Here is an 18,340-nt window from a genome sequence, read left to right as displayed (position 1 = left end):
TCAACCACGAGGATGAACCCACCACGTCAGGACTTCAACCCAGGCGATTGGCCTGGCGACGCAGGGCGCCAAATCGCCTCAACTTACAAATAACTTGACTTTGGGGGGAGTGATGTTATGTATGTATTTAAACCTCACCAAAATGTAAGATTTGCCACTAGGGGGCACACCTGTGGGAGACCTAAAGGTCACCTGTGCACCTTGGGTCAAGCAGGTATAAAAGGTGATTCACCATGCTGCTTCTCCACTCTGGAGTCTGAATAAAGAGACCAAGGTCACAACAGTTTGAGCTTGCAATACAGTCCTGTGGATTTATTCTGAACATAACAGTATCTTTAGCTATTGTTCTTTTTAAAATGCTTATCTTGCTCACTTTTAAATGATGTTAAAACTAGGGACAGATTTTCTGCATAGCACACAGAGGAAAATCACCAGAGAGGATCTCCTGTTTGCAATGGAGTTGGCCCAATTTTCTGTCCGTTATTTAAATAGCTGGAAATTTGGGTGAGCTCCATTGGGGGCGTGCGATTCTCCCTGTCTGATTTTTCTCCATGCCCTCTGCCCAGGAAATTGTTTCCACCCAAGTGTAACAGATGAAAATCTGCCCTATAATCTCTGTCTCAAAAATCACTATGACAAACATTCTGCATTCTAATAATCCTCTGTGTGATCCATTTGTTCTAACTTCCCGCTTCGTTGTTCCAGTAATGATCCTCAGCTTACGCCAGTGAGGATCAGTTTTACAAATGAATTGAGTCAAGGAGGGTTCCGATAATTTATTTAGCTGACTCAATGCAGAGAGTGTTTTAGTTTTGCTGTGTGAAGTATTGTAAAGCACTGGGGCTTGGGGTGCAGGTGTTCATTATGACATCTGTCAGCTCAAGAACAACAAGGCAACAGGAGCAGATGGAATCCCCGCTGAGGCACTAAAGTATGGTGGTGAAACACTATTGACACGAATGCATGACCTCATCTCTCTTATTTGGAAGGAGGAGAGCAGGCCTGGAGATCTCAGAGATGCCGCAATCGTGACCATCTTCAAAAAAGGGGACAAGTCCGACTGCGGTAACTACAAAAGAATCTCCCTTCTGTCGGCCACTGGGAAAGTCATCGCAAGAATCCTCCTTAACCGTCTTCTCCCTGTGGCTGAGGAGCTCTTCCCAAAGTCTCAATGCGGATTTCGTCCACTAAAGGGTACAACGGACATGATCTTCACTGCGCGTCAGCTACAAGAGAAATGCAGGGAACAGCAGCAACGTTTGTACATGGCCTTCTTTGACCTCACAAAGATCTTTGATACTGTCAACCGTAAGGGACTATGGAGCGTCCTCCTCCATTTCAGCTGTCCCCAAAAGTTTGTCGCCATCCTCCGCCTGCTCCATGGTGACATGCAAGCCACGATCCTGACCACGGATCCACCACAGACCCAATCCACATCCGGACCGGGGTCAAGCAGGGCTGCGTCATCGCACCAATGCTCTTCTCGATCTTCCTCGCTGCAATGTTCCATCTCACTCTCAACAAGCTCCCAGCTGGAGTGGAACAAAACTACAGAACCAATGGGAACCTGTTCAACCTTCGCTGCCTCCAGGCTGGATCCAAGGTCGTCCCATCCTCTGTCATCAAACTACAGTATGCAGACAACGCTTGCGTTTATGCACACTCAGAGGCCGAACTCCAAGCCGTCGTCCACACTTTCACTGAGTTATACGAAAGCATGAGCCTTACACTAAACATCCGTAAGACAAAGGTCCTCCACCAACCTGACCCACCCACACAGCACTGCCCTCTGGTCATCAAAATCCACAGCGCGGCCTTGGATAACGTGGACCATTTTCCATACCTCGGGAGCCTACTATCAGCAAGGGCAGACATCGATGCCAAGGTCCAGCACCGCCTCCAGTGTGCCAGCGCAGCCTTCGGTCGCCTGAGGAAAAGAGTGTTTTAACACCAGGACCTCAAATCTGGCACCAAGCTTATGGTCTTTAGGGCAGTAGTGATACCCGCTCTCCTATATGGCTCAGAGCCATGGACTATATACAGCAGACATTTCAAAGTGCTGGACAAATACCAGTAGCGCTGCTTCCGCAAGATCCTGCAAATCCACTGGGAGGATAGACGTGCCAATGTCAGTATTCTCGCTCAGGCCAACATCCCCAGCATCGAAGCACTGACCACTCTCGACCAGCTCCATTGGGCGGGCCGCATCGTCCGCATACCCGACACGAGACTCCCTAAGCAAGCGCTCTACTCGGAACTCCGACGCAGCAAGTGAGCCCCAGGTGGGCAGAGGAAACATTTCAAGGATGCCCTCAAGCCTCCTTGATAAAGTGCAACATCCCCACCGACATCTGGGAATCCTTGGCCCAAGATTGCCCAAAGTATAGGAATAGCATCCGGGAGGGCGCTGAGCGCCTCGAGTCTCGTCATCAAGAGCATGCAGAAATCAAGTGCAGGCAGCGGAACCAGGCTCCCCATCCACCCTTTCCTTCAACCACTGTCTGTCCCATCTGTGACAGAGACTGTAATTCCCACATTGGACTGTACAGCCACCTGAGAACTCACTTTTAGAGTGGAAGCAAGTCTTCCTCGATTCCGAGGGACTGCTTATGACATGATGATGATTTATGAAAAAAAAAGGTAAGGATCTTCACACATTGGAAAATTGAGTATTTGGGATAATTGACTTTGTTGTGTATAATTTTGATGAAGTCTTGATTGATGATTTTGGTCAAAGCTGCTAGTTTAACTCTGGCTGCAAGTGTGGAGTGTGGAGAAGGGCTGGAAGGTAGGATGGGAGAAACACTCCCATGGCTGTGCTGGTAGGAGGCCCAGGCCATTTTAATTCTCATGTTGGAGGTGAGCCTCCTGTCCAAACCCGGCAGTAATCATTACCTGGCCGGCAGGTGGGAGCAGGTTTTCAGGAGGCCAATGCTGCGGACTCATGGGAATGTTCCCAGGCACTAAGTGGTGAGGAGATCACAGTCAGGGGAGTAGGGGGAACCTCGTGGGAGGACTGGCCCAAGGTATCCTGGTGGGGCCCAGAGAAACACTCTTGCTCAACAGTATTTAACCGTCTATGCTCCATATTCCTTGATGCCCTTACCCAACAAAACCGACCAGTCTCTGTTTTCAATGTTTTAATTGATCCAGCATCCATAACCTTTAGGGGAGAGAGTTCCAGATTTCTAGTACTTTTTGTGTAGAAAAACTGCTTTCTGATTTCATTCCTAAATGGCCTAGCTCTATTTTTATGATTATTGCCCCTTTTTCTAGATTCCCCCATTAAAGGAAATGGTTTCTCTGCATCTACCCTTTCAAATCCTTTTACCATTTTAAACACCTCGATTTAGATGAACCCTCAACCCTCTAAGGTCAAACAAACCAAGTTTATGCAACCTGTCCTCATAATATGACCCTGAAGCCCTGTTATTATTCTGATGAATCTGTACTGTGTCCTTCCCTGCTCAAACAGAACCCTGTACTCCACGTGGGGTCTGACCAAGGCTCTGTACAACTGAAGCATAACTTCCTCCCCTTTGTGTTCCAGCCCTCTTGAGGTAAACCCAACATTTTAATAGCTTTTGTGATTACTTTTTGTACCTGTGCACTAGATTTTAGTGATTTGTGTACATGAATACCTAAATCCCTTTGCTTTTCCAAGTCTTTCGCCATGAAGAAAATATTTTGATTTGTCTTTCTCCGATCCAACATGGATGACCTCACGATTCCCTATATTGAATGACATTACCTTAAAATTACAGGTCATTTTTCCTTTTGGGGAAATTAATTTTGTTGTAATTTCATTGAGGGCCTCTGGCTCCATTATCAAAGTGACAGATATTGCTCCAATTTTAAGATTAGTTCTTGTTTCTATTATAAGTCGGGGGGCGGGGGGGGGAAGGTGAAATTGAGGTTCTGCAGACATATTTCCAGGGAAGGCCCAGGCAAAGCCTCTTAATTGGCCATCCCTTAACAGAACTCCCAGCTGCCTCAGCAGCAGAGGACACTGGCAAACAGATCATGACATTTCCGTCGGAATCACAGAGGCCCGTGAATATTTGGTACTATTACATTCATCAGCTCAAACTGTGGAAGTAACTGAGTACTTGCTACAAAGGAGAGCTGGGATTAAAACAGGAGTCCTATGTTTTAATGGTTTATGTGTGTAAATAAAAGATGCATCAGTCAATGCAGACTGTTTCACCCTTTGAACCTGGCTAATATACTTATGCACCAATATGATTGATCGTTTATTGCTTGTCTGCTTGGCGTAAATGTTCTGAGGTTTACACTGTTTCATTCTAGAGACAATTTTTACAGTATATTCTGCAGAGCTTGTAACTAATTTCTTGTCATTGATCACTCCCCTTTGCAGGTACAGTCCTGGTTCAGCAGTTAATGTCTGTTTTTATAAGTGAACACAACAATTTATTTCCCAAAGAAGGAGAGGAGCTTCAGGGCAGAGAGGATGGGTGCAATAACAACAATGAAATACCAAAGAAACCCATAGTACAGTTTCCTCCGCCTCTCAATAAAGAAAACAAGAAGCCGGCAGTCGAGCCTGTTCGTCAGTGCTCCTGGGATAACTCAGAGTCGCCCAAAAGGGGAAGTGGTGAGAATGGGGGGTCTCCTACCACACTGAACGGGGGCAACAAGTCAAGCAGTAGCCCCAGGACCAGCCTCAGCAAAGTGGATGTCAACAGAAGCCCCCCCGTCATGGTGAAAAAGAATCCGGCTTATTCGAAAGGCAGTGGTATAGTCACCAACGGGTCCTTCAGCAGCCCAACAGAAAACCAGGAGAAAATGCAAACATTGCCAAACGGGAGTCTACAAGCGAGGAGAAACTCCTCACTGAAAGGAACAGGGACCAAGATGGGAACTGGTAGCATGCAGAATGGGGGAGTGAGAATGGGGATCTCCAGCACAGATATGATGAGTTCTTCTTTAAACAATCGATTTGCAGGGTGGATGCCCAATGGGTACGTCACACTAAGGGATAATAAGCCCAAGGACACAGTAAACAGTGAATCCACACAGCACAACAGACTCTCCACCTACGACAATGTTCAGCAGCAGTTTTCACTTTCCAACTCCGACGACAAGCAGAGTGTGGACAGTGCTACCTGGTCCACCTCATCCTGTGAAATCTCCTTGATGGAGCATTCAAACTCCTGTCGCTCCTCCACAACTACCTGCCCAGACCAAGACATTTATGCAGGAAGTTACGAAGACCCGATTTTGGAGGGACCAACGCATGAAACATCCCTTCGGACTGATTCCGAAAACAAATATGAGCGGAGTAGTGGAGGTGGCTGCAGTAGTCGTGCTACGAGCAGCAGTGATAACAGCGACACGTTTGTCTCCAACACTTCCACCGGCAATCACAGTGCCTTGCACAGTCTTGTAGCAAGCCTGAAGCAAGAAGTAACAAAACAGAAGATTGAGTATGAAGCAAGGATAAAAAGGTAGGTGGCTGTTGAGTAAACTACACAAAACAGCTACACTGTTTTAAAACTGTACTGCAGCCTATCTTTTCAAAATTTAAATAGCACTTGCTATTAACAAAAATAATCCACCTCAACTTCTCTCCATGCTTAGCTTCCTGTTTTGTTGTAAAAAAAAAAGTTGTTTCCTAATGTCCACAACAAACTTTTTTGCCTGGAAGTATTCATGTTGTTTGAGAATAGGATTGAACCCAGCCATGAAACACACAATGGTTGAATATCACTGTCTAGGCTCACACATTTGGGTGAGTTACCAAAAGGCCACTGATGCTCTCAAGGAATCAATGTTAGAATGGGAGGGGAGAAAATTGGTAGAAAAGACATGAGGTAAAAAGAAAAAGTGATTTATCTTACCACAACCATCAGCCGAATATGAAAAGCCATCTGGTTCACCTCATCCAAAAATATATTCTTAAAAATGAGTATCACCAGTACGCCAGCATCTTGCAATCATTGCTCATGTTAGCTCATGTCGAGGTAGTTGTTCTTCATGTATAAGCCTAGACCAGTGAGTGCTATCTATTTAAGGAAGGGGAACATCACAGTCTAGAGTCCGCCCTTTACCAGCAAGAATATGTTCAGTAGATTCTTGGGTAGCATATAGAAGCGGGAACACTGGCTTCAAAAAAAAAGAACTTATAGGTCAGTTAGTTTCACTTGTTGATAAACTACTAAAGGCATGAAATGAAGAGGCACTTGGAGAAACATGAATTAATCAGGGCCAGTCAGTGTAGATTTCTAAAAGCTAGGTCATGCATGGCCAATCTTACAAAAACCTTTGAAGAAAAACTGTGATTATGATGAACATTGTGAAAGACTGCTGGAGGACATAGTGAGGTAAGCAGAATGAGCAGATTGGTGGCAGATGCAGTTCAATCTAGATAAGTGTGAAATACCTGTAATACATTTTGGAGTTAAGAAAGGAAATGGGAATAGACCTTAAGTAGTAAATCTTTAAATGGAGTCGAGAAGCAGAGGAACCTTGGTGTGCTGATACACAGGCCACTAATGTTGGCAGCACAAGTAGATTAAAAGGTGAATAGAATCCTTGGTTTTGTATCTAGGGGCATAAAATACAAAATCAAAGAGATAGTAATGTATTTTGGAAGGAAGAATGAGGCAAGGCAATATAAACTAAATGGTACAAATTTAAGTGGACAGTGCAGCAACAGAGAGACCTGGGGGTGCATGTACACAAATCTTTGAAGGTGCAAGGAAAATTTGAGAAACGTAGAAAATAGGTGCAGGAGTAGGCCATTCGGTCCTTCGAGCCTGCACCACCATTCAATAAGATCATGGCTGATCATTCACTTCAGTACCCCTTTCCTGCAAAAGAATATGGATTCTGGGCTTTATAAAAAGAGGTAGAGTACAAAAGCAAGGAAGTTATGCTAAACCTTTATAAATCACTGGTTAGGCCTCAGCTGGAGTATTGGCCCTGGAATCCCAGCCTCCCCGGGTCCGTACGGAGTGTGTGCGCCAAAAAAGGGCTTTTCCGATCTGTCAAGTTTTAGCTCGACAGATCGTAAGCATCTCAGCAGCAAGGACATTCACTTGGGAAAGATTGCTCTATTTGCCCATCTCTTGCCCAATGAATGAACTCTTGCACCTGGTAAAAGTGCCGGGCTGATCGATCGCAGGCAAGAAAAAGCAAAAAATATCAAACAGAGGATTGACATTTTTTTCACTTACTTCGGCCACCCCAAAATCGCGTGACCTCTCGATGAACGCCTCCTGCAGCTGCCGGTGTTTTCGCCCTAAGATGCTGCAGGGATCTGGGGCACTACCAGGGTGATGTGCACGGCGATGACCTCACGATCTCTGGGCAAAGGAGATCGGGGTCCATACCACCTTCGCAAACCTCCCACCGAATATGGGCGTCACTAGCAAGGCCAGCTTTTGTTGCCCTTCCCTAATTTCCCTTGATACCTTGCTGCTGAGCTGCCTTCCTGAACCACTGCATTCCGTGTGGTGAAGGTACTCCCACAGTGCTGTTCGGGAGTTCCAGGATTTTGACCCAGCGGCGATGAAGGAACAGCAATACATTTCCAAATCTATATGGTGTGGGACTTGGAGGGGAACTTGCAGGTATTGGTGCTCCCATGCGCCTGCTGCCCTTGTCCTTCTAAGTAGTAGAGGTCGTGGGTTTGGGAGGTACTGTCGAAGAAGCCTTGATGAGTTGCTGCAGTGCATCTTTACACACTGCAGCCACCTTGCACGAGTGGTGGATGGAGTGAATGTTTAAGGTGGTGGATGGGGTGCAGATCCAGCGGCCTGCTTTGTCCTGGATGGTGTCGAGCATCTCGCGTGTTGGAGCTGCACTCATCCAGGCAAGTGGAGAGTATTCCATCAGAGCAGAAAGTAACGCTGGGCGATATTGTGAGCATTGAAATCGCCCATTCTGCTGATTCCACCCCCAAAAAAGTGGGCAGGCGGTAATATTTTTTATCACCGTTAAGCACATGGGGAAAGTAATACTCGGCGATAAGTTTCTGAAAAATGCCTGCCAGTTTCTATTTTGTGCGAAAATGGGCGCTATCTGGGCATTATACGTCATTTCAGCGGTAAAACATACGTTAAGTGGGCGTTAAGCATGCAAAAAAAGTGGAGGTTCTAGCCCATGGACTATGTGCAGCAGGCACCTTAAAACAGAAGTACCACCAACGCTGCCTCTGCAAGTCCCTGCAAATCCATTGGCAGGACAGGCGCACCAACGTCAGTGTCCTCGCTCAGGCCAATATCCCCAGATCGAAGCACTGACCACGCTCGATCAGTTCTGCTGAATGGGCCATGCCTGACTCGAGACTCCCAAAACAAGCACGCTTCTCGGAGCTCCGACACGGCAAGTGAGCCCCAGGTGGGCAGAGGGAACGCTTCTAGGACACTCTCAAAGCCTCCTTAATAAAGTGCAACATCCCCATCGGCAGCTGGGAATCCCACGCCCAACGTGGAGGAAAAGCATCCGGGAAGGCGCTGAGCACCTCGGGTTTCTTCGCCGATAGCAAGCTGAAGCCAAGCACAAACAGCGGAAGGAGCGCGTGGCAACCCAGGCTCCTCACCCACCCGTTGCTTCAACGACCGTCTGCTCCACCTGTGACAAAGACTATAGGTCCCTCATTGGACTCTTCAGTCACCTGAGAACTCATTTCTAGTGTGGAAGCAAGTCATCCTCGACTCCGAGGGACTGCCTATGATGACAATGATGATAAGGCACAATCACATTGCTGTGGTTATATAAGCGAGACCGGTTAAGGATGACAGGTTTCCTTCCCTAAAGAGCATGACCTGGATTTTTACGCCAATCTGAGTTTCATGGGCCAGGATGTCCCGTTTCCCACCTGCCCGGAGCAGGAATACCCAGTGGAATGCGGTAAACCCGGAAATCTGGGTTTCCCCGCACGCTGTGGGTCAGATCCCGACCCCGGGGGCTGCGGGTTTCTGGTATTTGAGCTTGGGGTAAAACAGGGTGTTCCTTCTGGACCCACAATAAAACCTCCGCACACTACCAGCCTATTCACGGCCTTCCTCCCAGACTCAACTTGCTGGCCAGCTCAGCTTAGAAGCAGGCCAATTTCTGTCTTCCAACAACCGACAAGTTGCACTGGGAAAACTGTTTGATGCCTGCAGCTCGCTGGCACGAGCAAGCAGCTGGAGCATTTCTCTACCAACTTTAAGGCCATTTTGGGCAGAAGTCAAATTTTTTGACCATTGATATCAACTTTACTGGATTGTTTCTTGACCTGGGATTTATGAGTGTTGTCTTAAATCACTGCATCAGCCGGTTGAAGTAAGGATAAACAAAAGGCTCTGCATTAATGGACACCATTCTAATTTAGTATTTGTAAGCCTTTATCATTTTTTCCTAACCATTTCCACATGCCTAGGAAGTTAGCCTTGTGGGAGTTATGTAACCAAGTACTACAAAGCTGGAAAACCAAATCATATTTCAAAGCTTTTCAGTAAATAGCTTTTCGAGGTGCATCAATTCAAAACCCTCTACTCATACTGCTCTCCCTTTGTTGCTATTTTTAATTGGAAAGTGTGACAAACAAGTGACGCACTGAAAGAAGAAGCCATTGTTTTGCAACCGACTTTCACATTACTATTTCCCAGCGGTACTGGTGCCAAAGGGTAGCTGCTGATGTCCCTCACTTAAACCGAATCATTCGCTGCAGAATCATAATGAGAAATTCAAGTCACCTTTAGCATTGCTCTATGCTGAAGAATGTGCATTTATATCCTGCACAGACCGGTTGGCAGAAAGTCATATCTTCTTGAGACTCTTAACCTGAATCATTCCTGCTTCTGAAATGCCTCTGAACACCTCAGCACTGCTTTTCTATTTTAAAAAAAATCAACAGCTATGATTTCCATGTATGACAGCTGAGTATAACCAACTCGGACTTTGTAGCTTGTTTGTTTCATGATTGTATTGACTGGTGATATAAAACTCACGTGCGGCAGCTGGCAACTGTGGTAACTTCTGTATATACAGTACAGAATATAAAATGTAGCAAAGTATCATGTCGAAATGTAGATAGCATTTTTGTCCTACTTTCGTAATTCACATATATGACCCAACTATCTTTAGCTACTTCATCAATGACCTTCAAAGAGCCTTGCCAAAACCTTGTGTCGAAGATAGCTGACCTGAAATGCTGTTGGGGTTCAGCCGGCCTCTTGCTGTAACTCCAACAGGATACTGGCAGAACCCTGGGGGAGCAGAGTAAACCGTGGCATCAACTCATTTATTTTATTTCAGTGGGTGACTGTGCCAATGTAAGTGCCTGCTCCTGGGGGGAAGGGGGGATGTGGAGCCAGGTGGCTACTGGAGAGGGCTCTAGCCCCTCCCCCATCCACAGAGTGCTTGCATACAAGAAGATGGGACCCCTTTATCGAAGGCCCAATACAAACAGACAAATTATGAATGTCTGGGTTATTTGAGGCCATGGTCAGATCCCAGTGGGCCCTAAATCGGCAAAGCAAATTAGAGTGGGGAGAAACAAAATGCTTTTTAATATGTTTTGAATAGAACTTTAGAATCTGTTATCCACCGTGGAATGTGGGTTTTACCATCGATTTGGGCACTCCCCTTTTTGCGTGTTTCATCTGGCTGATCATAATTGAAATTCAGTGGTTCTGTGTACTTATAGATCCTGGAATTTGGACTAATTAATGGCTTTTATGTGCAGGAAAACTGCAGACAAAACTCAAACCAACAAACAGGATCAATACAATTGTCAAAAATGCCGAAAGTATTAGCAGTACAGATGAGGGCTAACTTCCACATTGGCAGCATCAGTCTCCTCCTTATGAATCTCTTAATCTTAATGTTGCCCCGAGTTTTCCAGCGATTAAGCCAGACTTCTGATTTGAAATCCAGATGTCCCATTACTGTTGTGAAATTGTTTGGTTTCTGTAATAGCATCAGGCCACTCTGAACTTCGCCACTTGTGCGTTGCACCTATGCTTGTGTCCAACATAAGAGTGCGATCTCAACATCATATCTGTGTTTGCGATCTGGCTTCTGGTTTATCAGCCAAACATTCGTGATTGTATTTTCATGTGTTATCAGATTAGACAGCATGGACTGCGGGACTTTAAATTGTTTCACTAAATCTCTCTGGCTAATTTTGGGCATTGTCTCAATGCCTTGCAAAATCTCCATCGGCATCTCAGTGGAAACACAGACCCTCCAGGCATTTCAAATCAGCAAAGGCTGATACTCAGAGAGAATAGTAAAGCAGATTCTGCCTCTATATATACAGGAGGTCAACCCAGCTCTCATTGCAGACTTGTCTGCAGTCTTTGACACGGTTAACACACCATCCTCCTCCAACGCTTCTCCTCTGTAGTCCACCTGGGTGGGACTGCACTCGCCTTGTTCCATTCTTATCTAGCTGGTCATAGCCAGAGAATAATGTGCAATGGGTTCTCTTCCCGCTCCCGCACTGTTGCCTCTGGAGTCCCCCAAGGATCTATCCTTGGCCCCCCCCTGTTCATAACCTTGGTGTCGTACTTGAGGCCAAGATGACATAGCCAAGTTTGCTGACGATAAAAAGATGGGAGGAAAAGCAATGTGTGAGGAGGACACAAAAAATCTGCACAAGGACATAAGACAGGCTAAGTGAGTGGGCAAAAATTTGGCAGATGGAGTATAATGTTGGAATGTGTGAGGTCATGCACTTTGGCAGAAAAAATTAAAGAGCAAGTTATTATTTAAATGGAGAAACATTGCAAAGTGCCGCAGTACAACGGGACCTGGGGGTACTTGTGCATGAAACACAAAAGGATAGTATGCAGGTACAACAAGTGATCAGGAAGGCCAATGGTATCTTGGCCTTTATTGCAAAGGGGAATGGAGTATAAAAACAAGGAAATCTTCCGACAGCTATATAAGGTATTGGTGAGGCCACACCTGGAATACCGCATGCAGTTTTGGCTTCCATATTTAAGAAAGGATATACTTGCTTTGGAGGCAGTTCAGAGAAGGTTCACTAGGTTGATTCCAGGGATGAAGGGGTTGACATGAGGAAAGGTTGAGTAGGTTGGGCCTCTACTCATTGGAATTCAGAAGAATGAAACATATCAGATTATGAGGGGGCTTGACAAGGTGGATGCAGAGAGGATGTTTCCACTCATAGGGGAGACTAGAACTAGAGGGCACGATCTTAGAATAAGGGGCCACCCATTTAAAACAGAGATGAGGAGAAATTTCTTCTCTCAGAGGGTTGTAAATCTGTGGAATTCGCTGTTTCAGAGAGCTGTGGAAGCTGGGACATTGAATAAATTTAAGACAGAAATAGACAGTTTCTTAAACGATAAGGGTTATGGGGAGCAGGCGGGGAAGTGGAGCTGAGTCCATGATCAGATCAACCACGACCTTATTGAATGGCAGAGTAGGCTCGAGGGGCCGTATGGCCTACTCCTGTCCCTAATGTTCTTATGTTCTTTATGACCTTCCGACCACATATCCGCGTCATCACTAAAACTGCCTACTTCCATCTCCATGACATCACCCGTCTCCGCCCTCCCCAGCCTCAGCTAATCTACTGCTGAAACCCTCATCTATGCCTTTGTTACCTCTAGACTTGACTATTCCAATGCGCTCCTGGCTGGTCTCTCATTTTCCACCCTCCATAAACTTAAGCTCATCCAAAACTCTGCTGCCTGCATCCTAACTCGCACTGTGCCATTTATCCATCACCCCTGTGCTCACTGAGCTACATTGATCCTCGATTTTAAAATTCTCATCCCTATCTCTGTAATCTCCTCCAGCCCTATAACCCTCCAAGATATCTGAATTCTAATTCTGGACTCTTGAACATCTCCAATTTTAATTGCTCTACCATTGGCGGCTGTACCTTCAGCTGCTGAAGCCCTATGCTCTGGAATTCCCTCTCTAAACCTCTCTGCCTCTCTATCTCTCTTTCCTCCTTTAAGACGCTTCTTAAAACCTACCTCTTTGACCAAGCTTTTGGTCAACTGTTCTATTATCTCTTTATTGTCAAATTTTGTGTAGTGCCCTGGGCCGTTTCCAATTATGTGGGACAGGCTCGATGGACCAGGTGGTCTTTACCTGTCCGTCATTGTTCGTATGTTTATATGTTTTACTGCATTAAAGGCACTATATAAATGCAAGGTATTGTTGTTGTAGGTATTACCACAAGCTGTAAAATTCCTTTTTAACTGTGAAGCAACAAATGTAATCATTTCAAAATTGATCTTTTCAATCAAATGCCCAATGATCACTATAACGGAGACCAAACACATTAATTTAAATGCCTGATTACTGTAACCAGTAATCCTTAAAAGTGAATTCCAACATAAAGCATCTTGTTTTTAAAACGCCCGTCACAATCCAGATGCTACACTTCAGAGTATTAAAAAGAGAGAAAGAAAATCATCGCATTCTTTCTTCTGACTTGGAGATGGAAATTTACAAGTACCTGGCAATCTGGAAACTTCCTGCACCAAATAACAATCAAACTATGATTGACCTTGGAACCAATTCAGACGACTTCCTTACAGGAGGTTCCTGCACAGTGACCATGTAAGCTTCAGACCGCAGGCTATCCTTGAGAAATGCCATAGAAGACCATTTCTCTATCATTTTTTTTTCTCTCCCTGTCGTTGTGTATTAGGAAAACCACCTGAATCTAATTTCAATTAAAATCAAATTGAATTGAAAATCAGTTGGGTTTTATCACAGCGGTCAATCCACAACATCAGTTTTACACCCGGGCAGAAAGTGGAAAATCGAACCCACTGTATATAGCCCATTGCCATCATCCTATCGATTTGTCATGTATGCCATTTTGGTATAAACGAAAGTTACTTCTTTAAATAATATTCATAAACTTGTGTCTTTGCAAGGGGAATGTGGTCAACTTTCAATTTAATAGCCACATCTATCAGAATGAACATAAAAGTATTTGATCATTTCCCTTCCATTCCTTTTTAATTATTTCTTTTACTTTGCTATTGACAGTTTGGAACAGAGAAACCTTGAGTTGGAGTCTGAGGTAATGACACTTCACGAGGAACTGGACCAGGAAAGGAAGAAATATACCATGGTTGAAATAAAGATGAGGAATACGGAGCGTGCACGAGAGGATGCTGAGAAACGCAATGAAATGTTGCAAAAAGAGATGGAGCAATTTTTCTCGACGTTTGGTGATCTGACTGTGGAGACACGAAGGCCAGATCGGAGTAACACCATATGGATACAGTGAAGAGCAAAAGATCAGGACAATGGATAGGGAGGAAAAAAACAGGTGACTGGTCACCTGACTGGGGTTAGCACTCAATGAAATTCGAAACCTTGAAGGGAAAAAATACATTTCAACTGTACTTACCAGTATTTGAATTGTGTCCTTACCACATTATTATAACCTATAAGCTCCATGTAATTATGTGACTGTTAAGTGTTACAGCTGGTTGTGTACATAGCGTAAATGAAAACATCAGTGGCACCTATCAAAAAATGTATCTCAAACAGAAAAAGAAACTTTTAATGAAAGCCTTGTATTTAAACTGCTAAAGTTAATATTTTGTTGTGTCGCAATCTAGCTTTTTATCAAGGCTTTTTAACTTGCACTTAACATAAGCTATTTTTTAGCATTGTGGTACAGTTGGCCTGTTTTGTAATTCTTTTTTGTGACCCCCCTTTCTTGCTGGGGACAAGAGAATCCTGAAGAATTTAGAAGTTATGGAATGGGCAAGGGGATATAAAAAGTTAAAATATTGACTAGCATGGCAATGCTTCATGTGCCATATTACTTGTTCATGACCAAAAAAAGTGTACATATTTTATAAAAAATATAACAGATGAATTACCTAAACCTTTCTGTAATTGTATTGCTTTATTCCAGTGTGTAATTTAATGTGCCAGAGTCAGCCATGATTGGTTCATCTCTTTCAAGCACCACATCCAAGTATTCTGTATACATAGGTTGCATATATTGATGCCAGTTTATGGAAATGTAGTTCATGGGGAAATTCCTTGAGAAAAGACATTTCTCACGCACTGATCAATTACCAACGGTTTTGCTTCAGAGCGGAATGATTTGACAAATGGTACAAGTTTATTTCTGGCAGGACATCTATTTTAAAAGGCTCCTTCCTGCTTCGCTTCAATACAAGTCCCATCTATCATGCATAAGAGTGAATAATAATGGAGTATGTCTATCACACCAAAATCAAGGTTATGGTGCAAGGTGCATCAAGAGGCTGGGCTACAAATTAAAATCAAATAGAATAATAGAAATGTCTGCACAGGAGGCAATCTGACAGATATTTTACACACTCTTTTGAATTCAGGAGCAGACTGATGTTAATTAAATATAACATTGATCGAAGCTCACAGGAAACTATCAAATGAGATAAGTTTCATGAAGCTTCATTCTAAAGACAATGTACGATTTGTACCTTTGTGGATCCTATTCAACTTATTTGATCTCCTAAAGCAGGTAACTGATCCCAGGTAGATTTTCTAAATAAGTCTGTGTGAAATGTCACTCAACTAAAGTTAGTTAAATTGAAACTGCAGGATATCAGTTTAACATTACAATCCACAGTATGCAATCTTTGACCAGTTGCCCAATTACATTCCACAGATAACACTTCCATGAATATAAAATAACAAAATAATTAAGTGCATGAACATTTTTGTGTCCTTCTGCACGTGCACGCCATGGACTCCGCCCCTTTTTTCGCATGCACGCTTGCTCTGGTCGCGCATCCTCAGTATTAAAAATGAGGAAGTCAGAAGTGGGGCCGAACCGCGTTGCCGAGCTTGGAGTTCGAGCCTGAGCCTTCTACTAGGACTTCTGGGTTATCACCAGGACTTTTGCCTGGAATATTGCTGCGATTATCTATACAAACATTTTCACAGCCTTCTGAGAGAGAGAGGAAATCAGAGGTGCGAGGCAGAGAGAGTGGGGGAGAGAGAGAGTGGGGCAGAGACAGAGAGAGAGACTGGGGAAAGAGAGATAGAGTGGGGGAGAGTGAGAGAGTGGGGGAGAGAGAAAAAGAGTGGGGGAGAGAGCGAGAGAGAGTGGGGGCAGAGATAGAGAAAGGGCAGAGAGAGTTTGGGGGAGAGAGGGGAGACAGAGAGAGAGAGGGAACAGGGAGAGGGGGTTGGAAGGGGAGAGAGGGAACTCAGGGAGAACAGGTCAGGAACTATGGGGGATGTAAAGAGCACAGAGAGCACAGTGCGGATGGGGGAAGAACGTGATCTAGGTCGAAAGGGTGGAGGGGGGGGGGGAGGGTTGAGAGAGAGAATGTAATCCAGATGGAAAAATGAATCACGCTCTTCCAACCACACCCCCTCTATATCTGCACCACGTTTTCCTTCTCCTCCCCGACAATTAGTTGATTTCTTGGAAAGCTCGGTGCGTGTGTGGCAAGTGACATCATTGGACTGGGCGAAATCCGGAAGTCATGACACCCACTGTTCATTTCATTCCGAATAAACCTGTTAACAATGCCCCCATCTATGGTGGGGGGGGTGGTGTTAAGGTCAGGAACTTATTGGGGGGAGAAGGTCATGAACCCAGGGGAGGGGGAGACGAACAGAAACTCAGGGGTGGTGGGGGGCGCAGAGGTCAGGGACTCCAGTGGAGTGGAGGGAGGGAGAATGTCAGAAACTTGGGGGGAAGAAGGTCAGCAACTTGGCCTGGGGGGAAAGGTCACGCACTTGGGCAGTGGGGGTTGGGAGCAGGAGCTTGTTTGGGAGGGTAGGAGAAGGTCTTAACCCATGAGAGTGAGCCCTGTCTGGAGTCAGCAATCAGAATGACTCGAATTACATTTTGCAAAGTCACTGATTATCTCAGCAGGATGGTTCTAATCACACATTCCATTGAAACTGCTGGGTGTGTCTTATCCTCCAAGGGGATCAATCAGCAATCAGGTCATGATCAAAGTGACCCAATCAGAGCTTTAGGTGTTGCAAACTAACACATCCATAATATAAAGAAGCTGTTTTATTCCAAGGATTTTTTGATGATCCATGCCTGGATTTATATCCTACCGAAGTTGCAAATTTTCTAGGTCGAGCACACCTTCTTCCTCTTGCTTGTGTTGCCTGAGGTGAATGGGATTTATGGCCTGACTTCTACAAAGATGGATTTGTCTAATCATCCTCTGAAAATTATCCTCTGTTGATTCCACCAAAAGTAATTGGCAATTCTGTGACTATAACTCATATGTGCCAACAGTTTGGGGCAGAACTGCTGCACTGCTTTTGTGCATTGTGATCACACCAACTGCATGCTGCACACCCTTATTTTGGCTCAATGTTGCCCCATTTGAAGTATAGGAATAGCATTGAGCTTTAGGGGGAGAAATTCGAGTGGTAACAGGCACAAGGCGGGATTTCCTGCGCTAGGCACGGAAGTCTCGCCCCACGATCTATATTCAGCTTACTGGCCCGAGAGCAAGTGGAGTGCAAAATATCACGCTCCACTTGCTCAGTGGGGTGGGAGCGGGGCAGAAAGCTTCCGTGAAGTTCGCAGCACTACGCGGTGGGATGCATCCCGCTGCCATATAGACAGGGCCCTCCCCTTCATTAAAGGGGAGGGCTAAGCTGCCGATTCTTTTTTCTTTAACTTTCCCCACCTCCCCTTTAATTATCGCTCCGTGAGCCCTGGCGCTACCAAATTTTCACTCTGGGGTGGAAATGGGTCGCTGTGAACAGTGATAACATCACCAGCCTCGCGGGTCGTGAACTCTGCTCATGAGTGAAAAATAAAGGGGAGGTGCTTGCTGCCATTTTTTTTTTCGGCCTTTCCTTTACAATTCCGCGGGGTCCGTGCCGTGATGGTGCAGCTCGGCACTCTGCTTCTGTGCCGGGCTGCAGCCACTGTACACCGCTCCCTGGTGGGGAAGTGGGGGCAGAGTTTGCAACGTGCCCTCTCTTTTTGTGGAAGGGGAGGGTCCTGTGCTCACGCCAGTGCTACGCGGCGCTCCATCCCGCGCCCCGTCCTGCCCTTGAGAGGAAGTGGAGCGCCCCATTTTGCCTTCCACTTCCCCTCGGGGGCCCAATTTCGCGATCGTAATGTGTGACAGGGAAAACCTGATTGTGATATGGGACTTCCCCGCCTGCAGCAGGAAATTTCACATCGCATCAGTTACCGCCCCCAAACAGGGCGCTACTGAATTTGGCCCCGTGTTTCTTTAATTTACTTGAATCTGTTTTTGTTTGAACCATTGAGTACTCCAATTAGATGGCTGCTGTATTTTCACACAGAAATAAAAAGGGTAGTGTTTTTTTCAGTTGAACTGGGCGTGAGCAAACAATTTTAGAATTCAGTCTTCCATAAAAAGAATTC

The 18,340-nt window shown here is 45.2% G+C and overlaps 1 protein-coding gene across 2 annotated transcripts in view; it reads left to right on the top strand.

Annotated features, from left to right (window-relative positions):
• The window catches only part of arhgap24 (Rho GTPase activating protein 24), a 649,536-nt gene extending 634,711 nt beyond the window's left edge, over positions 1-14,825 (top strand). For both annotated transcript variants that reach the window (XM_070863890.1, XM_070863891.1), the window contains 2 exons: positions 4,379-5,468; positions 13,999-14,825. In XM_070863890.1, the coding sequence (XP_070719991.1) occupies positions 4,379-5,468; positions 13,999-14,242 (1,334 nt within the window). In that variant the 3' untranslated portion in view covers positions 14,243-14,825. The remainder of the gene's footprint in view (positions 1-4,378; positions 5,469-13,998) is intronic.
• The last annotated feature ends 3,515 nt before the right edge of the window (positions 14,826-18,340 follow it).

Source organism: Pristiophorus japonicus, chromosome 2 (assembly GCF_044704955.1).
Source record: "Pristiophorus japonicus isolate sPriJap1 chromosome 2, sPriJap1.hap1, whole genome shotgun sequence".
Classification (NCBI taxonomy): Eukaryota; Metazoa; Chordata; class Chondrichthyes; family Pristiophoridae; genus Pristiophorus; species Pristiophorus japonicus.
This window is presented reverse-complemented; position numbering and strand designations above follow the sequence as displayed.